Raw genomic sequence first — 25,234 nt, forward strand, 5'->3', positions numbered from 1 at the left:
TCAGGCTCCCCATTTTTTCAGCCTGTGCAGAACACAAGTTTGTGAAAGGCCAGTCTGCTGCCGCAGGGCCCAGAGGCCAAAGGCCTGTCCCAAAGCACTGGGGCCGCTGAAGCGGGAGGCAGGAGAGCTGGGAGCAGCTGCCCCAGGGCCCCAAGCCCAGGCAAGGCCAAGCGACTGCCTTGCCCGGCCCCATGCTGCCTGCATGGCTTCAGCCACTGCCCCCTTCTCACCATCAAGGGATTCTTGCCCAGCACTACCAGGCCTCTGAGTGCCAAGTAACGCCTGGCCCTGTGCTGGCTCTGCAGGTTCTGTGCCATGATCTGCAGAACACTGTCACTGCATTCCCTCAAGTCCAGGCACTCGAGGACCTGAAAGGCACAGGGCAGTGACAGGGAGCCGGCCGGCAGGAGCCCGGAACCGCACAGGGCTGGGCCCAGGCAGCAGCACAGGGCACGGGCACCGTCCTGGCAGCTGTGCCTACGAGAGGGCAGAGAGCTGGGAGGCAGCACTGGCCTTGAGGCTCACCTCCACAAGGAATGCCAGGGCAGGGAAATCCCAGTATGGCATCTCTTGGCCGAGCATGGTGAGCAGGTAGAATGCAATCCCGGAACAAAAGTGTAGGGCTGAATGAGAAATTTCTCTAAAAAGAGGAAAACGGAAACAAGACCCTGAGCCAGTGGGGCAAATCTCTCCTAGGAGTGACTCACAGAGTTCTCATCTTTCCCCACCACCCTTCCAGCAAGGGGACCTGGGCCACTCGGGAGTTGCTTTCTCATGGGCACCCTCCTCTCCCAGCCTTTTCCAGTCTGCTTGGCTGTCCCGCAGTGACAAGGCCCTCTGGCCCATGACCATGTTTTGCAGGACACCCCGGGCACAGAGCACAAATGTCAGAGGCCGTGGGGAGAAGGGGCTCTCACCTGGCCAGCAGAGCCACGGCAAAGTGGTGGGTGTCAAGAGAGAGCAGCGTGTCCCAGCCACACCTGCGTTCCATTGCCACCACCACATCCTCACAGCGGAGAAGGCAGAGCAGGGACTTCAGGGTGCGCACTGCAAACCTGTGTGCACAGCAAAGGCCAGGTGACGCTGGCAGCACTGGCTCCTTGGCAGGCCACGTGGCAGGCACAGGAGGAGTGGCATGGAGCACCTGTTGGGGCTGGTGGCAAGGCCGTGCTCTTGCTGGCATCGCTTCCAGAAGGCATCGACCTCCTCTGGCATCTCCAAGGTGCTGGAGAACACTTGGAAGAGCAGATGCACAAATAGGCGGGGGAAATACACCTTCAATATCCGTGGCAGACAGGGCACCTGCAGGATCTTCCACATCACCACGGTTGCCTGCAAGGGACAAAGGCCCCCGAGAGAGCGCTCAGTGCCCAGGCGTCCGTGTGGCAGGGCCCGAGCGTGGCAGGGAGAGGCCCACAGAGACCTTGGCAGGGGGAGCACGGGGCCTGCTGGGCCTGAAGCTGCCCCTGGGCCAGGTTTCAGGCCAGCGCCTGAGGCAGGCAGATGCAGTGGGGGAAGGAGGATGGAGAGCTGCTGGAGAGGCGGCCTTGGGGCCAGCAAAGGCCACTTGCAGAAACTCAAAGCCAGGTTAAAGACACCCGTTTGGTCCCCATCGGAGGTGCACGTGCTGTGCACTGGCCAGCTCCCCAGCACATCCAGGAGGATCAGCTGTGCCAGCTCGGCAGTCCTGGCTGAGCCCATGATGGTCTTCCACATGGCCATGGCAGCTCTGGGGGGTCAGAGCTCTGTCTCAGGGGGGTCTCAGCCACAGCAGCGTGGGGAGCTGAGCTGGCTGCCAGCTCTGCCTCTGCCCACTGGCCCTGGCCAGCAGCAGCCAGGCAGCCCAGGCCTGTGGGGACAGAGCCCTGAGGGGCAGGGAGGGAGCATGGCAGCAGGCTCAGGGGCTGACGTGCCAGGGCTGGGAAAGGCAGCAGCCAGAGGGCCCTGGAAGTCTCTGTTGCTCAGACACCTGCGGCAGGCTGTACAGGCTGATGGGCTGGGGAGGCCTGAGCCCTCTGGGCAGGTGGGCCCCATACCTGTCACAGGACGGGGCCACACGCAGCAGCGTCAGGACTGCGTCATCTGGCTGTGCTTCTGTCAGATCCAGCAGGGCCTCGTCCAGCCTGGCTTCAGCACAATCATTGGCCACGAGCCACTGGTGGATGAACCTCACCATGGCGGGCACCTGGAGAAGGCACAGGGAGACTTGGGAAGCTGCCAGGGGGAGCAATGTTCCCAGCTTGCCCAGAGAAGTGCTTCCCTTCCCCGCGCACTGCCATGTGGCCTCAAAGGCTCACAGCAACCAGCATGCGTGGCTTGGGAGGCTGAGCAATTCCTGGGAGGATCAAACCCTGCCCACAGGCTGCTTACTTGGTTTGGATAGTAAAAACCATCCTCTACAAGCAGACACAGGAGGGCAGCACTGGGCTTGGTTTTGAAGATGGGCGAGTATGGTCTGAGCCCAGTGCCCATGGTGATGGTCTCTTCCTCCTGCATTCTCTTGATGAATTTGCAGATGAACTGTAGGAGAAGGGCAGGAAGCCGGGGATGTTGCATGGAGTGCTGCACACACGGTGCTGGGCTGAGCAGGGACAGCAGGCCCAGCCCAGGTGGGGGTGGCTGCAGGTACCTGCGCTGTGCTGCGGAAGCGGCCACGGCTGGATTCCTGCTCTTGTGTCTTGTCCAGGGCTGCATCTGGCAAAGAGCGAGAGCAGCCAGAGCTGAGGGGCTGTGGGAGAGGCCGGAGAACACAGGCCAGCCCTGCGCTGCCCAGGCAGGGAGAGCCCCGGGATGGCCCAGGGGATGGAGCGCGGCCACTGCAGGGTGTCTGCCCAGGCCCTCTTCCGTCCTGTCCATGGGCATTTCCCCAGGGGATAGGATGGCATGGCATGGCATGGCATGGCATGGCATGGCATGGCATGGCATGGGGTCAAGCTGGCTGCAGATGCCAACCCTGTGGCCCAGCTCTGCCACTCACCCTCCTGCGGTGGCTGGAACGGCACCACCTCCTCGGTCTCCTGTGCTGGGGCAGCTCCAGGGCCTTCTTCCTCCTCCTCCACCCAGGCCAGCTTGGGCACTCTTGGGGGTCTCTGCTCCATGTCTTCTTCATCTCTGTTCCATTCTGTACATGGGAACATGCCCAGGAGATGATGGGATGGGATGGGATGGGATGGGATGGGATGGGATGGGATGGGATGGGATGGGATGCGATGTTGCCAAGCTGGCTGCAGGCACCAACCCTGCGGCCCAGCTCTGCCACTCACCTTCCTGCAGCAGCTCAAACAGCACCACCTCTTTGGTCTCCTGTGCTGGGGCAGCTCCAGGGCCTTCTTCCTCCTCCTCCACCCAGGCCAGCTTGGGCACTCTCGGGGGTCTCTGCTCCATGTCAGTGACTGGATTTGTGGCTACTTGCAGGAAAGATGCCTCAGAAATGCTCTGAGTCAGCAAGTCCTGCAGTGGTGCCTGGAAGGCACCTTCAAGAGAGAAGCCTCAGGGAGGCTTCAGGACAGCAAGTCCTGCACTCTGGTCTCGAGGGCTCCGGCCACCAGGACAGGAGACTCCTGTCAAGGATTGGGCTCTGGCCTCGAAGGCTCCTGCAGAAGAGAAGCCTCAGGGAGACCACGGGTCAGCAAGTCCTGTGGTCTGGCCTCGAGGTCACCTGCAGGAATAACGCCTGGGAAAGGCTCTGGGTGGGACAGGAACGAGGGCGCTGTGCGGGGGCTCCTCACGGCACCGCTCTGTCCCGTTCTGCCCCGTTGCCTGTTCCCAGCAGCCGGGCAAGCTTCTATTTCCCACGTGTCACAAAGGGCCCTTGGACACCCGTTCTATGCCACAGTGACCGTGCTGCACCGTGTCACAAAGGGCCCCTGCACACACAGCTGCCTGCCCTGGGGCCGCCCCCAGCCCAGCCAAAGTGGCCCAGGCTGGAAGGAATGCCTGGCCCCAGGTGTCTAAGGCAGCCCCACAGGATCTTTAGGAAGGGCTCAGAGCATCAGCAAACGCTGCCCTGCTCTGCGGGCTCAGGGCAGCAGAAGGAGCCCCAGGGCTGCCGACGCAGCCGCGCTGGGAAGGGCACGGGGCCTTCCAGGGAAGCTGGCACGGCCTCCTTGGGACACCTCCCGGCCGGTGGCCATCCTAAACCCACGGGTGTGACACAGACAAGGAATGTGTGGGCCAGGGCACGAATGCTGCTCTGAGCCCTGGGGCCTGGGCAGCGCTGACAGCAGCAGCTGTGGCAGAGTCCCTGCCCAAGCAGAGCTGCCACCCCCGAGCCCTGGCAGCGCTGGTGCCCGTCTCCTGCCCCAGAGACCTGTGCCCCCGGGGGGCTGCTGTGCCACAGGGAGCCAAAGCCCACGTGCATTGGGGGCTGATGGCAGCAGCACCTGCAGCAACTGCTGGCAACACTTGGTCTCTGTCAGAAGCTCTTACTCTGTGCTGGAATTATTTTCTCATTGAAGTCATTTCCTGCACCACAAACACATCTTTGCCATGAAGAAACAGAAGAATCTGGCATTAAGGAATCCTCACTTCAGGAAAGTTGTACTTCCCATTGCTCAGCTCAAGTAGTTATAAATTTGCAAACTTTCCGAATTTATTGGGATGGCCTGAGAATGTGACTGGTCTACAAGTTTGTGTCCCATCCTGAAGCAGCAACTCATTTGCCTTATCATCCATTGAATGACACTTTACAAAACATAACACTACACAGAGCCAAAAAGACCATTCTTTGATTTGCAAATGGATTTTGATGAAGGGATGATAATCTCCTAATTTTCTTAAGGAATAAAAGCTCTCAAGGAATGAAAGACCACTCAGTGTTACAAGAGTAACCCAAACAAATGAGTAGATGGCAAAAGGGTTGATTCTCCCACAGTACAGTTATCAAAGTGGCCAATAAAGTACAGCTCTCCCCTCTTGTTCCCTGCAGGGGAAACAGGACCATGAATAGAAATAGTCACAGATATTCTTTCTGCCCTCCATAACCAAAGCTGTGCCAAAGCATAGATGCTGCCTTCAAACTGACTCAAATTCCAGCCCAGACCTCTCACCTTCCAGACAACTCCTTCCCCAACATCCCACCAACACCAACCCCCCAAAATCCCACAGAGAAGCCCTCAACACCTCACCAGGAGCCCCAGCTGTGCCCGTCCCTCTGCAGAGCTTTCCCAGCCTCCAGCAGACGCCCTGGTTCCCTGCACGTGCCGTGGGCTGGCACTCAGGAGGATCTGCTCCAAGGCCGTCCCCGGTGGCAGCTCAGGCTGCCAGGCCTGTGGTTCCTGGATCACCCTTCCCAGCGAGCCTTCCTGGGCACGGCTCTTCCATGGGCACCTCTGCGCTCAGCTCGGACTGCTCCACTCAGCCAGGGCTGCTGGGAAAGGATCCAGAGCAGCCTGGCCAGCTCTTTCTCCAGCTCCCTCTTCACTCTTGGGGCAGGTAGAACATCCCACAGGAAAGCAACTGGTGCCACAAGGAGTGGGCAGCATCAGGCAGCTCTGGGGAGGCGCCTCAGCACTGCTGTATCCTGAGGGAACGCTGCTGGCCATGCCCTGTGTGTATCTGCAAAAGCTTCAAATCAGCTGCCTCAGCTCCCAGGGCCTCTCTTGGCCAGCATCCTGACGTGGATGCAGGGCTGCTGCCAGGCACTGCTGGGACCCAGCGGGACAGGAGCGGCTGTCTCGTGTCCACGGAGCAGCCCTGACACAGCCAGGGCCATCCCGAAAGCAGACAAACGCTCCCGGGTCAGCAGAGAGGAGCAAGGAGCACTGGGCTCCTCTCAGGGGATCTCAGCTGGGCTCACTCCACCACACGCCCCCATTTTGAGGCCTGCTGATGCCCAGCTGCCAGAAATGCCCACCTTGTTCTCTCCAAGATGCACAGGGAGAGCCAATGAGCAGGACACCTTGGGAGGCCTTTTCTGAGGCCAGGGACACACCAAGATCAGCCAAGGCTCTCCACGCTGCCTCTGTGCATGCCCTGGGCCACAGCAGCTCCCACTAAGCAGGAGGCAAATGCATTTTGCCAAGAGTTAAAACACAGCAGACAGGAAAGATGTGAAAAGTGTGTGTGCAAAGGCCTTTTAATTCACAGCTCTCACAGAGAGCTTTGGGGCCCATGGCTGGACAGAGATGCTCCTGCTCACACCTCTGTCCAAAGGGAGGGAACACACCCTGCTGCAGGTGCTTGGCTTGGTCTCTGCAGGTCCAGGCGGATGCCAAACCTGCTCTTCACAGCCTTCTCCCTTGCCCTGCCCCTCTGCCAAGTGCAACGGGCCTCAAGGACTGAAAGGAGCACAGAGAGACAAAGGGGGACACTCACACCTGCCTCACTGGGAGCTCCCTGGGAAGCACTTTCCTTGAGAAGCAAGCCCCTTTCCTCCAAAGGCATTTCCCCAAATGTGTGGCTTTCCTGGGGAACACCAACACACTCTTAAGCAAAGCTGGCAAGGCTGAATGACTCCAGGTCCTTTCAGGACAGGCACTCCAGCTCCAGCTCGTATTCCCCCAAGTGTGTGTCCAGGTGCAGGTTCAGAGGTGCAGCCCCAGGCCCTCTACAAACACAAGCTGCCTGCTGCCTCTTCCCCTGCCTCAGCTCCTGCCTGTGCTCACAGCACCAAAACCAGGCTGTTCCCAGCCAGAGCCCAGAGCCCTGTCCCCACAGGATGCTCTTGCCAGCACCTTCCAGGACTCTCTGCTGTGCACGCAGCGCTTTTCATGCCCGCTCCCAACAGGCTTTGGAACACAGAGCACAACCTGGCTGGCTCTGCCACCAGCACAGCCCCAACACCGGCGGAGGAAGAAGCAGCAGGGGTTGATTTGCGGCCATGCCCAAGAGAGACTGGAAGGCTGCCCTCCCTCTGCTCTCCCTTGGTTGGCTTTCTGACTGGCTCTGAGCCTGGGGCTGCCATTCCTCACTTGTGGGGACCAGAACCACAGCCGGGATCCCGGCACTGCCTGGCAGCGCTGCGGGCACCGGCACGGCCGCGTGTCCGAGTCTCGGGCACCGTGCTGCTGCTTCATTTGCCCTTAGGCACACCCAGAGCTCCCTGCTAAGCCCGGATGGTCTCTGGTTCTGCCCTCTTCCTCATCCTGTGCAGGGGTGGAGCACTGCTCTGCTTTCAGGAAGCTGTTCTTGAAAACTTCCAGCATTCCAAGCTCATTTGTCCTCCGTGGATGCTTGCCATGGAATCCCTCTCTGCTGTGTTTAGAGCATATTCAGGTTTGCTCTTCAAAAGTCCAGGGGCTCCAGGGTGCTCAGCAAGATCTGGAACTCCACAGTGCTGTACAACTGCACCTTCAGCACAGGAACCTTTCCATCCTGACCTGCCCTCGTTCCTCTGTGTCTGTGCACAAAACACAGTGTGGGAGAGAACAGCAGCAGGGGCCTGTGTGTCCCAGGGCCACGGATTTTCATCGCTCCAGCTCCACAGAGATGCAGGTAAAGCAAAGAAGCCAAACTGTTTATTAATGGAAGGCGAAGCAAAGGGATGAGCTGGGAGGGAAGAAAGGGGATGGGCAGGGTCTGAGGGCTGGAGGGAGGGAGCTGTCAACAGGGAGGGAGAAGGCAGGAGCCATGGGAGCTTCCCACAGGCTCAGTTGTGCCAGTCATCAGCTGTGCCTGGAACTCCAGCTGATCCCCTCTGGTCTCCAGGTGGTCTCACCTTCCAAGGGATCTGGAGGTCTTAAAGAGACACTGGTTCTTCTGAGCCAGCAGATGAAAGTTCTGCAGTTCTTCCCTCAAACATCACCTGAAGAAATGTGCTTATGCAGGAGGGGCTGTTATCTTCACTCAGGGCTCGAAGGGCTGGAAGAGAGAGGAACAGAGCCACGGTCAGAACGTGGATGTGCAGGAATCCAAGGAGACCTTCCTGCCAGAGCCATCCCACCCAGCTCTTGCCATGGCCGCAAGAGAGGAGAGGCCAAGGGGATCAGCTGCAAAGTGCTGGCCATGAATCCCCCTGCCTGCATCCCTGAAACCTCTGTGTGCTCTGCCCACGCCACCCCTGGTCCACACAGGGAGCAAAGCCCACCGCAGCCGGGGCAGGGATTGCAGCTCCTGCCCAGGCATTGCAGCTCCCCCAGCCAGCCCCTGCTGACAGCCCACTGCCCTCATCACCCTCACGGAGGGCCTGCAGCTCTTCCTTCTGCCCCATCAGGAGCACCCAGGCAATCCCTGGGAACACAGGCTAACCAAACTAAGGCTGCCCTGGCTGTTATCCAGTTTGCTTTATGGCTTAATGAGGTGAGGAACTAATGGATCTTTAACTTCCTCTGGAAGGCAGGCACATGGATTCAGAGCTATCACACACTAAGTGTATGGTTTTGGGGGTTACTTTAATAATGGTACTTACTGTGAGGAAATGACACGGGGGCAAATTTTTTCCCAGCCCTTCACCCAGCTCTTTGGGTCTGCCCCACCAGTTTTCAAAGGGTTCAGATCCACTCTAAATGCTAATGATATCATACAGTGGCTTGTGTTGCTGATAGGCCTGTTACATTTAGCATTCAGAGATAAGGGAAGATTAACCTGGATAACCACACTGACACCTACCCCAGAGACCAGGGATGCTGCTGCCCCAGAGCCAGACCCTGCCCCACAGCCCACCTCAGAAATGAACCACCCAGGTTGGATGAGGGTTCTAATGAAAGAGATGGGCCAGGTGCTGAAGGAGTACATTTCCACAGCTGGTGAAAAGCCATCCCCCTGCCTCAAAGAGGGAGAGTCTGATGGTGCAGCAGTGGAACCCACAGATGTTACAACTGTCCAGGTTCCAGCTGAACTGCAAAGGCAGTCACAGCCAGCAGCAGTGGCCCTGGTGGAAACAAGGAGATCTAAGATGAAATCAGAGCACCCAGATGAGGATATGAAAGGAGAGCCTTCCCAACGCCCAGGAGAGGCAACAGTTGAGGTCATCACCGAGTCCCTGACGTACGAAAGTCTCCGTAATCTGCACAAAGACATTGTATGACAGGGATGTGAGGCTTATACAACCTGGCTACTTTGGGTCTGGGACCTTATGGGTACAGGTGTCCAGCTGGATGGTGGTGAGGCAAGGAATTTGGGACACTTGACTCAGGACTCAGGTATGAATCTGATTTTTGTAAGGGAGCCAAGGTCCCTTTCCCTCTGGGAGTGGCTTTTAATGAGTGTCAGAGAGAGGTTTGTCCACAGGGAGAGAATGCAGGACCAGCACCACAGAATGTGCTCTGGAAGATTCTTGAGGAAGGGATCCAAGAGCTGAGAGAAGTGGCAGTATTGGAGGTACTCTTTGGGAGGGATGGACAGCATGATAATGACCCCAACAAGGTCAGGTGCACAGGGCAAATGTTGTGGAGTCTGGCAAATCTGGGGCCAGCTCAATACACCACCTTTATTGCAATGATTAATGCCAATAACAAACGAGAGACAGTGGGTTCTGTTGCCAACAAGCTTAGAAATTATGAGAGTGTGATCAATGGCCCAATGCAGGCTCATGTCTCTGCCGTGGTCCAAGAACTCAGAGAGGAGATGAGGGAGATGAGGGAGGAGGTGAGGAGGAACAGTTCCCACATTGCACCAGTGTGAGTCACAGGCCCCAGAGTCAGAGCCCAACGTTCCCCAGCTAGAGAGAGAGGGTACAGCCCATGGGCTGACCTGTGGTTCTTTCTGCGTGACCATGGGGGAGACATGGGAAGGTGGGATGGAAAACCCACTTCTGTCCTGGCAGCATGGGTGCATCAGCTCAAGGAGGGAAACACTAATTGAGGGAATTCCAGTAAAGTGAAGGTAGCCCCAACCTTCCATGACTGAGCTGCTGAGTATGATCCGTCAGATCCCCTGGAAGGTACCTCGACCATGTATGCCCAGAATAGAAATAATAACCAGGGCTAGGGAGGGCCCTGCCTCTAGCCAGGGAGAGGCACGGGAAAACCGGATTTTCTGGATGGTGTGGATCCAATGGCCTGGCACATCAGAAGCACAAAAATACGATGCCTTAGTTGATACTGGTGCACAGTGTACCCTGATACCATTGGGACATGTGGGGGCAGAACCTGTTTCCATTGCTGGGGTGATGGGGGGATCACAGCAATTGACCCTGTTGGGAGCCCAGGTGAGCCTGACTGTGAAGGTGTGGCAGAAACATCCTATTGTGACTGGCCCAGAGGCCCCGTGTATTCTGGGCATAGATTTCCTCCAGAATGGCTGTTACAAAGGCCCAAAGGGACTATGTTGGGCATTTGGCATAGCTGCTGTGGAGGCAGAAAACATCAAGCAATTAAACACTTTGCCTGGACTATCAGAAAACCCATCTGCAGTAGCTCTCCTGAAGGTGGAAGAGCAACGAGTGCCGATTGCCACCTCGACAGTGCACCGCCGGCAATATTGAACAAATTGAGATGCCGTGATCCCCATCCATAAGATGATCCGTGAGCTGGAGAGCCAAGGGGTGGTCAGCAAAACCCACTCACCCTTCAACAGCCCCATCTGGCCTGTGCACAAGTCTGACAGAGAATGGAGATTGACTGTGGACTATCGTGGCTTGAATGAAGTGACTCCACCGCTGAGCGCTGCTGTGCCGGCCATGCTGGAACTCCAGTACGAGCTGGAGTCCAAGGCAGCAAAGTGCTTTACCACTATAGACATTGCTAACGTGTTTGTCTCCATTCCTCTGGCAGCAGAATGCAGGCCTCAGTTTGCTTTCACCTGGAGGGGTGTGCAGTACACCTGGAACCGACTGCCCCAGGGGTGGAAGCACAGCCCCACCATCTGCCATGGACTGATCCAGGCTGCACTGGAAAAGGGTGAGGCTCCAGAGCACTTGCAGTACATCGATGACATCATTGTGTGGGGGAACACGGCAATGGAAGTGTTTGAGAAAGGAGAGATGATCATCAGGATTCTGCTATCAAGAAGAGCAAAGCAGGAGATCACTCATGTGGTTGCTCTTGGCCCAGTCAGGACAGGACCAGAGGTGAAGAACGTGCTCTACTCTGCAGCCAGGAACCATGGCTTGTCCTGGAGCCTTTGGCAGAAGGTGCCTGGGGAGACTAAAGGCTGACCACTGTGATTTTGGAGTCGAAGCTACAGAGGGTCTGAAGCCAACTACACTCCCACAGAGAAGGAAATCTTGGCTGCCTGTGAAGGAGTTCAAGCTGCCTCAGAGGTGATTGGCACAGAAGCACAACTCCTCCTCGCACCCCGACTACCAGTGCTGGGGTGGATGTTTAAAGCAAAAGTTCCCTCTACGCACCATGCCACCAGTGCTACATGGAGCAAATGGATTGCTGTTATCACACAGCGCGCCCGTATAGGTAAACTGAATTGCCCTGGGATTCTGGAAATAATTACAAACTGGCCAGAAGGTGAACACTTTGGTCTCGCTGATGAAGGGCAACAAGAAGTGACACGGGCTGAAGAAGCTCCACCATACAACCAACTGCCAGCAGAAGATCCACGCTACGCTCTTTTTACTGATGGTTCTTGCCACATTGTGGGAATGAACCAGAAGTGGAAAGCAGCCGTATGGAGCCCCACAGGACAGGTCACAGAGGCCACTGAAGGAGAAGGTGGATCAAGCCAACTTGCAGAACTCAAAGCTGTTCAGCTGGCCCTGAACATCGCAGAAAGAGAGAATTGGCCAAAGCTCTACCTTTACACTGATTCATGGATGGTAGCCAATGCTCTGTGGGGATGGCTGGAGAGGTGGAAAGAGGCACACTGGCATAGGGGAAAACCAATTTGGGCTGCTGATGAGTGGAAAGACATTGGTACCAGGGTAGAGAAGCTACCTGTGAAGTTCCGCCATGTAGATGCCCATGTCCCCAAGAGCAGAGCCAATGAGGAGCACCAAAACAGTGAGCAGGTAGACCAGGCTGCAAAGATAGAGGTGTCAAAGATAGACTTAGATTGGCAACAAAAGGGGGAGTTGTTCCTAGCTCGATGGGCCCATTATGCCTCAAGCCATCAGGGCAGAGATGCCACCTATAAGTGGGCACAAGACCGAGGGGTGGATCTAACCATGGACAGTATTTCTCAGGTTATCCATGACTGTGAGACGTGTGCTGCCATCAAGCAGGCCCAGCGGGTGAAGCCCCTGTGGTATGGTGGGCAGTGGTCCAAGTACAAGTATGGGGAGGCCTGGCAGATTGACTCCATCACACTGCCCCAGACACGCCAGGGCAAGCGCTGCATGCTGACCATGGTGGAAGCCACCACTGGATGGTTGGAGACCTACCCTGTGTCTCATACCACTGCCCAGAACACATCCTGGGCCTGGAAAAGCAAATCCTGTGGAGACATGGAACCCTGGAGAGAACTGAGTCGGACAATGGGACCCATTTCAAGAACGGCCTTATCAACACCTGGTCCAGAGAACATGGTATTGAATGGATCTATTGTATCCCCTATCATGTACCAGCTGCTGGGAAAGTTGAATGGTTCAATGGATTACTTAAGACTACCCTGAAGGCACTTGGCGAGGGAACTTTTAGAAATTGGGAAATGACCTTAGCAAAAGCCACCTGGATGGTCAACACCAGAGGGTCGATCAGTTGAGCTGGTCCTGCCCAGTCTGAACCCCTGCACACAGTGGATGGAGAAAAGTCCCTGTTGTACACATGAAAGGTATTTTAGGAAGACTTTTTAGGTTACTCCCACCTCGGGCAAAGACAAACCCATCTGTGGGATTGTTTTTGTTCAAGGACCTGGTTACACTTGGTGGGTAATGCAGAAAGATGGGGAAAGCCATTGTGTACCACAGGGAAACCCAGTCATAAGTGAGAGCTGTGTGTAAGGTTTCATTGGGATGCAGATGGAAATAGAATAAGGCATGGATAATGTCCTAGACTGCAAGGTAATGTGTGTGTTCAATTCCCATCTGTTAGAGGTGGGCCAGTTATCATCTGTTAATTGGGCAGTTTTTCTTTATCTCTTCCACAAACCAATCCTCCCTCTGGGAAGACATTTGCTGTTAATGGGCCATTGAGTGTCACTGCATGACTGATAAAATTCCATCTTCCCATTGTGAGATGCTCTCCCCAGAGGGAGGAGCCAAGCGTTCCTGCCTGGATACAATCTGAGATTTTGGGACACCAGAACAGTCTTTCCACTGGATTCCCAGAGGAGCACCTGCCCCTTCCACTGGATTCCCAGAGGAAGACCAGGCCCATCTACACCACCACTGGATCTTCAGAGGAAGACTACACCCTTCTACAGGATCGCTGCTCCAACAGAACCACATCTGTCTGCAGGAAGACTGCAGGAGGACTGCAGCCACTATTTTCATTGCACTGCTAGCAACACCCTGACCCACAGTGTGTCAGGTCATATTCTGATTCTATCAGTGTTGCTTTGTATTACTGCATTGTTCATTTTCTTTTGATTTTCTTTGCTAATAAAGAACTGTTATTCCTGCTCCCATATCTGTGCCTGAGAGCCCCCTTAATTTCAAAACTTTAACAATTTGGAGGGAGGGGTTTTACATTTTCCATTTCAGGGGCAGCTCCTGCCTTCATTAGCAGACACTTGTCTTTTCAAACCTAGACAAGGCAAAATTTTCAAAGCTTCAGTTATAAAGCAAATAAAGTTTGAAAGGACAAATAAAATAGGAATTGGGGATGTTCTGTTAGTTCCAGAAGCAGTGAGAAATTTTTTAGGACAGGATTTACAGGTGCAGTTTGACATTGGAGGGCTCCCAGAGAAGGGAAAATGGTAATTAAGCTTCTCCAATAAGGGAAGAGGATGAGGAGAAAATTCATGACATGATGTGGGCAAAACCAAAAACCTGAGGTAAATTAAACAGGAAACCTATAGTAATAAAAGTAGTTAATGAAAACCATCCCGTTTGGGTATGACAATACCCACTTTCCCTGGAGGGGAGACAAGGAGTACGGCCGCTGATCCAGGACCTACTTGAGGACAGGACCTTAGAACCATGTATGTCCCCCCATAATACACCCATATTACCAGCAAAGAAGTCAGATGGGTCTTACAGGCTTGTCCAAGATGTGAGAGAAGTGAACAAAAGAACTATGAATCCATATCCGGTAATGCCAAATCCCTATACGCTTCTAAGTAACATCCCAGTGGTTTAACATGATAGACCTAAGAGATACTTCTTGGGCATACCCACTGGCAGAGGAAAGTGGGATATATTTGCTTTTGAATGGGAGGACCTCAGTTCTGGGAGGAAGCAACAGCTTTGGTGGACTGGGTTACCCCAAGGGTTTTCCGAATCCCCAAACCTCTTCGGTCAACGCCTAGGAGAAGTACTACAGCTCTTCTCCATTAAACCTGAGATGTAGCTCATCCAATATGTAAATGATTTGCTTTTCTCAGGACAGGAAGAAAAAGAAGTTTGGAAATCCACCATGGTGTTGTTAAGTTTTCTGAGGGACCAAGGACTTTGGGTATCAAAAGGGATTCTCCAATTTGTAGAGCGAGAAGTAAAATACCAAGGACATGTGATTTGTCAAGGGAGCTGGGGGCTGAACCCTGAGAGAATCACGGGGATAGTCTCACTCCCATGGCCAAAAACTAAGAGGGAAGTCAGAAGGTTTTTAGGCCTGTTGGGATGTTGTAGGCTATGGATTGAAGGATACACGCAGGCCATCCAGTTCTTGTATGAAAAGTTAGCAGAAGAAGAGATTAGGTGGGAAAAAGACAATGAACAAAAGTTTGAAGCTTTAAAGCAAAAAATAGTCAGTGCACTGGCACAGAGTCTTCCTGCCTTAGACAAACCCTTCTATCTTTTTGTGGATATAGAAAAAGGGGTAGCACATGGAGTGTCAGCCCAGGACTGGGGAGGATCCAGGAAACCAGTGGCCTATTTATCAAAACTGCTAGACCCTGTCAGCCAGGGGTGGCCAACCTGCGTTCAGGCTGTGGCAGTGACTGCCCTACTCATAGCAGAAAGCAAAAAATTACCCTCTGGGGGAAAATTGAAGATATATATCCCAAACTCAGTAAGGAGTATCCTAAGCTGAGAAATGGCTCACTGATTCCCAAGTGCTAAAATATGAAGCCATTTTAATAGATAATGGTTTAGAGCTGATTGTGAGTAACCAACTCAACCCTGCCCAGTTCTTGTATGGAGAACCAAGTGAGGAACTAATACATAATTGCCTAGAGGTTATAAACTATCAAACTAAAGGAAGAGAGGACCTAACAGATCAACCACTCCAAGGTGGAAAATGATTGTACATCGATAGCTCTTCACGGGTAATAAAGGGGCACAGGGTATCGGGGTACGCTATCGTGCATGAAGGGTTGGTGGCCATAGAAAAGGGAAAAGTTAGAAAAGTTACCTTCCAATTGGTCAGCCCAAAATATGAGTTGTGTGCCCTAAAAGGAGCTCTGGAAATATTGGCACAGAAAACGGGGAACAAAATATATACAGGAATCAAAATGCACTTTTGGAGTAGTGCATATCTTTGGAAAAATTTGGGAAGAGAGGGGGCTTTTAAATTCAAAGGGAAAGGGACTGATTCACAAAAAATTTCTTTTAGAAGAGATAGAAACCTTACAATTACCAGAGGAAGTAGCGGTGGTATATGTTGAAGGACATCAAAAAGGGGCACAAGGGAACAATTTAGCTGATTTAGAGGCTAAAAATGCAACTGAATCAAAGACAGAAAAACTAATAATAGTATTAACCCCCATGAGAGAAATGCAAAAAGTCCCTGTATTCAGTGGGTCAGAAGAGGAAGAACTCCTTAAAATAGGAGCCAAGAAAGACAACAAAGGGAAGTGGAGATTAGCAGATGGGAGGCAAATGTTGAATAAACCCTTGGCCAGGGAAATGCTAGAAGGCATATATGGGACAACACATTGGGGTACACAAGCGCTGAGTGATCAATTTCTAAGGAACTGGGGATGCACAGGAATTTTCAGAATAGCTAAGCAGATAACTGAACAGGGTGTGATTTGTCAACAAGTGAATAATAAAATCATGACGAAAACACCCAGAGGAGGGCGAGAACTGGCCTTAAGGCCCTTCCAAAACATCCAAGTAGACTTTATTGAGCTTCCCCAGGTACAATGGTGGAAGTTTTTGCCAGTAATAGCAGATTACGTAACTCATTGGGAAGAGGTGGTACACCCTGTGAAAGCCAATGCCAATGTTGTGAGTAAAACAATTCCAGAATCAATCATTCCCCAATATGGGATGGCAAACAGGATTGATTCAGACTGGGGAACTCATTTCACATCAGAGATATTTCAGAGAGTCTTTCAGGCCCTGGGAGTAAAATGGGAATTACAAACTCCATGGCATCCACAGAGTTCCGGTCAGGTTGAGAGAATGAATCAAACTCTTAAAAGAGCTCTAGTTAAGCTAATGATTGAAACCCAAATGTCATGGATAAAATGTCTCCCTTTGGCCTTATTAAGAATTAGAACCCAACCCCAGTCAGATCTGGGGGTCCCACCCTATGAAACGATGTTTGGGTTTCCCTTCCTGACCTCACCCCAGAAGGCTGCCACCTATGAGGAAGGGGAAGCCAATGCCAAGAAATAAGTGATGTCTATAGCACAAACCTTAGAAGGGCTAAGACATAAAGGGGCAATTCCTCAAACTACCACCCTGGATTTCAGAATCCATAATATTAATCCTGGGGATTGGGTGATGATTAAGCCATGGAGAGATCAGCCTCTAACTCCCCAGTGGGAAGGTCCCTTTCAGGCACTGCTCACCACCGAATCGGCCGTGCGAGCTGCAGAGCGGGGATGGACTCATGGCAACAGAGTCAAAGGCCCAGGAGAAGAACCAAAGAGTGGACGGTAACATCCAGGCTGGGTGAAACAAGATTGACTCTCAAGCAGAGACTGAGAGACAACCAGGAAAACACCAAGACGCCCAAAAAGCAGAGTCAAGCTTCCACCAGCCAGCTCGAGAACTGTCTTCCTGTTTTCATGGGTGAGAATTACCAGCAGCTGTTGAGGGGAAGTACACAAGGGACTGTAAAAGGCAATGGGACAGCTTCTTTAAGAAAATAAGACAAAGGAAGGAGGACAAGGCCGGGTTGACCCCTTTGTTTGCTACCAAGAAGGCTCCATAGCCCTGCTGTGGGTAGCAACCCCATGGGCATGGTAAGGTAGGGACAAAAGGCCATTCCAGACCTCTGTAATTCCTCAGTTGTCTTTTAATACAACAGGGACTGGAGGGCAGGTCCGAGTTGGCCTCTGGACTCACCCCTAAGATGCACCAACTATGGGCAGCAGCCACATAGGCACGGTAGATGGGAGTCAAAGCCACACTGGACCTCTGGGATGCCCTTTTGTCCATTCCAAATGAGTGTGTCTATGGAAAACCTGAGATTTTTTTCTCCTGTTCCCACTGTCCTTGCCCACATCAACAGATGCTGGTATGACTCATACAAGAGAGAGACAGAGTTTTACTTAATTGTTCAAGCAAAAGGACTTCTAGAAAAAGAAAAGGGGGGTTTGTTATAGAAGAGTAACCCTATGGTTGACTCTCACAATTAATGGGTGAATATTAAATATATGTTAAGGGACATTTTGTAGATGTACAGTTATCTTTCCCCTCCCCCTTGCATTGCTATCACAGGATGGCCTCAGTAGCTGGGGCATTTGGGAGGGTTGGCTTGTTCCTATGGCAGCACCTGACCTCCAATCAAGGTGTGAGACAGTGATCTCCAGCACTGGACAGAGAAGGAGTCGATTGACAAGACTTTGGGAGGGGCTAGAGGTGTAAAAGACAGAGCATCCATTTTGTAGATGAGCACATGGTGACTGAATTCTTTGGTCCCGGTGCTGTATTCTTTTCTTTATTCAGTCTTCTGTTGCATTTTGATAAAGTCTTAATAAACCATTTAAATTTTTGAAAGTAAAAATCATTTCTCACATGGGGTTGGGGAATGTGGGAAAAGTTGTCCTCACTGGGTCAGACCTCAAGGTACAACTTCACTGATCTGGCCAGACCTCCTTAGGAGAAACCCTGGATCAATATCAATCACAGAATGCTGCAATCACCTCTTCTCTAAAGAGAACAGCATAAAATACACTCTTTAAAATAGGATTACATGTTTCTTAGAAGCTCATTGAAATACTTCTCCATAACTGTAAAAGGAAACCGTCCTGCTGAAGTGGACTAGACCAGAGGGAAATCAAGGCAGAGCCATGGTTTGTCAAAAGATGCTTCATCCTAATAAGCCCTGTGGTGCATTTGGAGCTAAACCCTGGAACCTCAGGGCCTGAGAGGAGATTGCAAAAACCTTTGCAGGAGTCAAAGTCAGAAGAAAACCCAAAAGTGTCTCAAAGCATGAAGGACCTCATCCTGCTGAGGTCCATCTCCAACACAGGGTACCTCATGGACTCCTTGGAGGAGAGAATTGGAGGCCAGGATGGCACAAAATCCTCTCAGAGACTCAGTGTAGAAAGGAAAATCCAAAGTACCTTAAAAAACTTGAGTATTTCAAAGTATTAATGAGCCCCACTAAATGTCAATGCAAAGCCCTCAAGGGACTCGTTAAAGCAGATAATTGGGGCCATGGTGCACAAACCTCTCACAGAGTCTGTATCAAAAGGGAAACACCAAGTACCTTCAAATAACTGAAGTACCCTGAAGCATTAATGAGCCCCACTGAGTGTCATTACTGACAAAGCCTCTCCAGGGACTAATTACAGCAGATAATTGGAGGCCATGACTGCACAAACCTCTCAGAGACTCCAAGGCAAAAGCCAAAGCCCAAAGTCCTTTGAAAAAGCTGCAGTCCCTGCAGGGAGCATGAAGGAGCCCCCAGGGCCATTGCTGAGCAAGGCTCCCCAGGGACTCCTTGCAGCAGATCCTTGAGGCCACTGGGATGTGGGCTAGGGGGGGATGCTGAGGGCAGCACAAGGGGCTGACAGTGCCCAGCCTGGCTGGGGCTGGGCCAGGAGGCCCCAGGGCCTCAGCACAAGGTGTCTCCTCCCAGCCCTTGCTGGCACAGACCCTGCTGTGCCCCAGGGCACCAAGACTTGGCTTCTCTTTGTCCCCACCTGTCATCACTGCCTGCAGTTCTCTGCTCTGCCTGGGGCCTGGGGACACTTGCTCAGTCGTGTCCCTCTCTGGGAGCCATTAAAAGTCCAAGAAAGTTTGGAGTTGGATTCTGCCTTGGAGTTCTGGAGAGGTTTCTTCAGCTGCCTCTCAGGGACTGATGTCCAGGGCCTGAGCACAAAGCCCCAGAGGCTGATTAAAGTCCTGGTGCTGTGTCTGTGCTGCTGAGCTGGGCTGGGCTCCTGGCCCAGAGGCAGCTCCTGGTCCCCAAGAAGAGCTTCAAAAGCACATTTCTCTTGATGAGCAGCTCTTGTGCCAGCCCAGCAGGGCTGGGGCACTGCCTGCAGCCAGCCTGGGCACAGCACAGAGGCACAGAGAGCTTCAATCAGTCAGGGCTGGGAAGGGGCTGAGAAGTGCCTGGGGCACAATCACTGCCAGCCCTTGGCACAGGAACCTCTGGCTGCAGGACAGTGCAGCTGCAGCTCCTGGAGCCATCTCCTGCAGCTGGAACATGCCAATGCCTGCAGAGCCTGTGAGTACATTCTCTGCTTGTCTCTTGTGCAGAGCAGCCAGGGGTGCCCAGGGCTGTCCTGCAGAGCAGGGTCCTGCAGCCCAGGGTGCTGTGCTGGGGCAGGGACTCTGCTGCCTGCCAGGGACAGCTCTCAGCCAGCCCTGGCAGCTGCTCCAGCACTGGGGGACAAGATCTGGGTGGCAGGAGACAGCTGGTGAGGCTTGGGAGTGTTCTCCTTGTGTGGGGAGGATGCTGCATTGTTCAGGACTGCTCCCAGCATGGCATTTAACTGCAGAACATTTCCAAATAGATTATACAGGGAGTATAGCAAGGCAGGGGCTGCATAAAAGGGGATATCCTGCTTTTTTAATCTACTGCGCTGAGTTGGAAATTGCACAATGATATTCATCACTCAGTTCAGGTTGAGAAAAAAAAAAAAAATTCTCAGATCAGAATAAGCCAGGAAGCAACAGAAATCACCACAGGACCCCTTAGAGGCAGCATCAGTGTTGCTTTTCCAGTCTCCTCAGGGTTGCTCTGACGTTGACATCAGAGCCTGCAGAGCCAGAGCTGCCCCTGGGCAGTGCCTGAGCTGGGAGGGCTCTGCAGGGCAGAGCTGAGCCCCCAGGGCTGGGCTGGGCTCTGGCAGCACTGGCAGGGCCCAGCCCTGGGCACAGGGAAGCAGCTGCTGGCAGGGACAGCTCCAGGCAGCAGAGCCCTGGGCAGGCAGTGGGGGGAAAGTGGCCCCAGCCTCTGCTGGGATATTTCAAGTCCTCTCCACACCCAACTATTCCATGATTACTTTTCTTACAGATCCCCATGCCAAGGCACAGGAAATGTCCAACAGCAGCTGCATCAGGCACTTCCTCCTGCTGGCACTGGCAGACACGCGGCAGCTGCAGCTCCTGCACTTCTGCCTCTTGCTGGGCATCTCCCTGGCTGCCCTCCTGGGCAACGGCCTCATCATCAGCGCCGTAGCCTGCAGCCACCACCTGCACACGCCCATGTTCTTCTTCCTGCTCAACCTGGCCCTCGCTGACCTGGGCTCCATCTGCACCACTGTCCCCAAAGCCATGCACAATTCCCTCTGGGACACCAGCAACATCTCCTACACTGGATGTGCTGCTCAGCTCTTTTTCTTTCTGTTTTTCATCTCAGCAGAGTATTTCCTCCTGACCATCATGTGCTACGACCGCTACGTGTCCATCTGCAAACCCCTGCACTACGGGACCCTCCTGGGCAGCAGAGCTTGTGCCCACATGGCAGCAGCTGCCTGGGCCAGTGCCTTTCTCAATGCTCTCATGCACACGGCCAATACATTTTCCCTGCCCCTGTGCCATGGAAATGCCCTTGGCCAGTTCTTCTGTGAAGTCCCACAGATCCTCAAGCTCTCCTGCTCACACTCAAAACTCAGGGAACTTGGGCTTCTTGTTGTTGGTGCCTGTTTCAGTTTTGGTTGTTTTGTGTTCATTGTTTTCTCCTATGTGCAGATCTTCAGGGCTGTGCTGAGGATCCCCTCTGAGCAGGGACGGCACAAAGCCTTTTCCACCTGCCTCCCTCACCTGGCCGTGCTCTCCCTGTTCCTCAGCACTGCAGTGTTTGCTCACCTGAAGCCCCCCTCCATCTCTTCCCCATCCCTGGATCTGGCCCTGTCAGTTCTGTACTCGGTGGTGCCTCCAGCCCTGAACCGCCTCATCTACAGCCTGAGGAACCGGGAGCTCAAGGCTGCAGTGTGGAGACAGATGTCTGGATGCTTTCAGGAACAATAAACTGCTGAAAAATTTCTGCAAATCACTTGTAATAAAAGTAATATTTGATACTTCATGTTGGTTTCATTTTGGATGTTCATTTCCTTTGTATTAGTTTTTTCATATTGTCCAAAAATAAATGTCATTCCTTGTGCCATTTCTCATTTTGTTTCCCTCCATCTTCCCTGTGGCCACAGACTGTGTCAATGAGGGGCTGCACTCCATGTGGCTTTAAAGGAACTAAAGGATCTCCCAGCAAAGTTTTCTGTAGTGATCCCCTTGTGTTCTCTTCTCTGGAGCTGCAGCAGCAATGTCTGTGTGCAGAGCTGGGGGCAGATCAGTGCTGGCACAGCAGCCCTGCTCCTGCTGGCCACACCATTCCTGATCCAGGCCAGGAGCCATTGGCCTTCTTGGCCACCTGGGCACACTGCTGCCTCATGTCCAGCCTGCTGTCCATCAGTCCCTGCAGGTCCCTTTCTGCCTGGCTGCTCTGCAGCCACTCTGTCCCCAGCCTGTAGCACTGGGGGCCAAATAGCAGGGCCTGACACTTGGATTTGTTAAACCTCACCTTGTTGGATTCATCCCCTGGATCCAGCCTGTCTAGGTCTCTGTGCAGACCACTCCTATGTTCCCTCAGATCAAAGCTCACATCCAGCTTGGTGACATCTGCAAAGATGTCCTTGGTTCCATGGGGTCCCTCAGTGTCACAATGGCCTCTTGGTCACACCAGGCCCTGCACTGTCACACTGGTCTCTTTGGTTCCAAGGGGGCCCAAAATGTGACAATGGACTCCTTGGTTCCATGGGGCTTCACAGTGTCACAATGTTCTTTTTGGTGCTGCAGTTTCACAGTGGCCCCTTGTTTCCATGGGGCCCCAGGGTGTCACAATGGCCCCATGGCCACATGAGGTCCCACACTGTCACCATGGTCTCTGTGGTTCCACAAGTCCCCTCAGTGTCACAATGGACTCCTTGTTTCCACAAGGCCACACAGTGTCACAACGTTCTCCCAGATTCCTTGAGGTCCCATTGTGTCACAGTGGTCCCTTGGTTACACAGATCCTGCAGTGTCACAATGTCCCCTTGGTGCCATGAGGCCCTGCAGTGTCAGAACGGCCCCTTGGTTCCACTGGGCCCTGCAGTCCCCCAATGGTCTCCTTGGTTTTGCAGTGTCAAAATGGTGAAACCCCTTGGTTCCACGAGGCCCTGCAGTGTCACAATGGCCTCTGTGGTTCCACGAGGGCCCAGAGTGTCACGGGGCACTCCCTGGGTCCATTTGGCCCCACAGCACCACCATGGACCCCTGGTTCTGTGGGGCTGCACGGTGTCACCATGGTCCTCTTAGTTCCATGAGGCCCTGCAGTGTCACAATGGCCCCAGAGTGTCCCAATCATCATAGAATGACAGAATCAAATAGGCTGGAAAAGACCTTTGGGATCATCAAGTCCAACCAATGCCCTAATACTGCCTTGTCACCCAGACCATGCCACTAAGTGCCACTGGAGAGGGACAGTGACTCTGCCACCTCCCCCCTGGCCAGCCCATTCCAGTTCCCACTCACCCTTTCTGTGAAGAACTCCTTCCTATTGTCCAGCCTGAGCCTCCCCTGGTGCAGCTTAAGGCTGTGTCTTCTTGTCCTGCCCTCCAGCAGATCCACACTCACACCCAGCTTGGTGCCATCTGCAATTTGTGAATGCTGGACTCGATCCCCTCACCCAGACCATCAGTGAAGATATTAAACAGGACTGGGCCCAGCACAGATCCCTGGGGACAGCACCAGTGCCTGGACACCAGCTGGGTGCAGCACCATCCCCACCCCTCTCTGGGCCCAGCCTCCAGCCAGCTCTTAAATCTCCCAGTGAGGAGGGAACCTGCCCAAGCCGTGGGCTGCAGCTTTTCCAGGGAATGCTGTCAGAGACAGAGTCAAAGGCTCTGCTGGAGTCCAGGCCCACAACATCCACAGCCTTTCCCACATCCACAGGTGGGTCACCTGGGCATAAAAGGAGACCAGGACCTGCCACCCCTAAATCCACTGAGCTGGCTGGCTCTGATCCCTGGGCCATCCTGTGAGTGCCCTGTGATGGCACTCAAGGTGATCTGTTCCATAACCTTGCCGGGCACCCAGGTCAGGCTGACAGGCCTGGAGTTCCCCTTCTGAATAACCCATCGAAATCCTTAAATGCTTCCTGAGTTGCCAGTCCTTTTATCCCCCTAGTTCCCACAAAAGCTCCATGGGCAGCCAGTACAGTCACTTTCATCACCAGCTCGTCTTTTGCCACACTGGGACAGGCTGCTCTTCCCCCTTAAGATTACTTTCTTGAAATGTGTCCATCCTTCCTGGACCCCTTTGATTTTAAGGGCTGTTTCTTTTAAAAAAAGTCAGTACCTGATTTTATATTCCCCAAATCTGCATTCTAAACAGGCCAAAGTCTGCCCTTCCTAATTCCAGTGTAGAAGTTTTGTTGCTGCCCCTCCTTCTTTCACAGAACACTGAAAACTTGATTATTTCATGGTCACTGTGCCCCAGGCAGCCTCTGAGCCCCACATCTGCCCCCAGCCCTTCTCTGTCTGTGAACAGCAGCAGACAGAGCTTTCCTTGGCAGTGGGAGTGTTACCAAACATTCAGTAAAAGAGAAAACTCCTTAACCCCAGTGTAGCATTAGGAAGCAGCATTCTTTATTCAGCTGGATGCACGGGGGAGAGCTCCTCCCAAAGCCCTGCATGCTGAGGGCAGGAAAGTTTCTGTTTATATTCTGTATTTTGCACACATATTCATTGATTGTCCTGGACTAAACATACATATGATAATCATTTCCCCAGAATCATTAACATATTCCCCCTCCCCTTTACCCATGTGTTCTTCTGTCCTGGGGGGTCTCTCTGGTGGTCCCTGGAGGTCGTGGACCCCAATGTTCCAGTGGGCCTGGCTGAGCTGGCAGGACCCTGAGGCTGCTGAACTTCCAGTTCCCCTTTTCACACAATGGGCCTTGTGTGGTTTCCATAGGCCTGGGGATGTGGAGAACAAGCTCCAGGTGTCAGCTCACCTGGTGTAGGCAACTGATCATCTGGTAACATGAGGTCACAGAGTGGGCTATGACATCACAGAGTGGTGCATGTGAGGTCATTGATCAGCTATGACATCACAGACTGCCTTTGTGACATCACAGAGCCAGCTGTGACATCACACGGCAGATGTTTGTCATCATAGAGCAGATGATGACATCACAGAGTTGGCTGTGACATCAGAGACCATCTGTGTGACATTAGAGAAGGGGCTGTGAGCTCACAGAGCAGGCTGTGCCATCCCAGAGGGGCTGTGTGCCATCCCAGCAGGGCTGTGTCAGGTCACTGGGTTGGTCACTCGGCCCCAGCTCCCCCTCACAGTTTCTCCCAACAAGTCCAATGCTGTCCATGCCCAGCGGGGTCCCTGTCCCCCGGGATCCCCCCGGCCCACCTGGAGCCACAGCCTCCACCAAAGGATGTTCCACAGGATCCACCCCAGAGCCTGACATGGGGACAAGGGGCCAGGGCTGTGTGACCAGGACATCAAGGACGGGGATTATCCAGGTCACTGTGGCCTGGCTTGGGTTGCCCAGGGCAGGAAAGATGTCTGGCAGCTGGAGCAGGGTCTGGGAAGGGCCTCCAAGGTGGGGCTGGAGCCCTTGGGCTGTGAGCAGAGGCTGAGGGAGCTGGGCTTGTCCAGCCCAGAGCAGGGAAGGCTGAGGGGCTCCTCATCCCAGCCTGGCAGTGCCAGCGAGGAGGGGATGGAGAACACAGAGCCAGGCTCTTCACCGGGGGCCTGGTGGGAGACAAAAGCCAATGGGTGGAAGGGGAAAGAGGGGAGATCAGGCAGGACAGGAGGAGATGAAATGAGTCAGGCTGGTTTCAGCATTTCCTCAGCACCAAGAGCAGCCTGACCCCCTTCTCCATCCACCACTGACAGCTTTGCAAATCAGGAATTGTTGGAGCTGTTTCGCCCCCACTCCAGGATGAGCATCCTGATACA

At 53.5% G+C, this 25,234-nt stretch overlaps 1 protein-coding gene across 1 annotated transcript; it reads left to right on the plus strand.

Annotated features, from left to right (window-relative positions):
- Nucleotides 1-20,317: 20,317 nt before the first annotated feature.
- Nucleotides 20,318-21,250, plus strand: LOC139604438 (olfactory receptor 14J1-like). The gene has a single exon (XM_071455590.1). It carries the CDS (start codon nt 20,318-20,320, stop codon nt 21,248-21,250), a length of 933 nt encoding a protein of 310 aa, XP_071311691.1.
- The last annotated feature ends 3,984 nt before the right edge of the window (nt 21,251-25,234 follow it).

Source organism: Agelaius tricolor, unplaced genomic scaffold, assembly GCF_023055355.1.
Source record: "Agelaius tricolor isolate 1412-34295 unplaced genomic scaffold, bAgeTri1.0.p SCAF_51, whole genome shotgun sequence".
In the NCBI taxonomy this organism is placed as follows: domain Eukaryota; kingdom Metazoa; phylum Chordata; class Aves; order Passeriformes; family Icteridae; genus Agelaius; species Agelaius tricolor.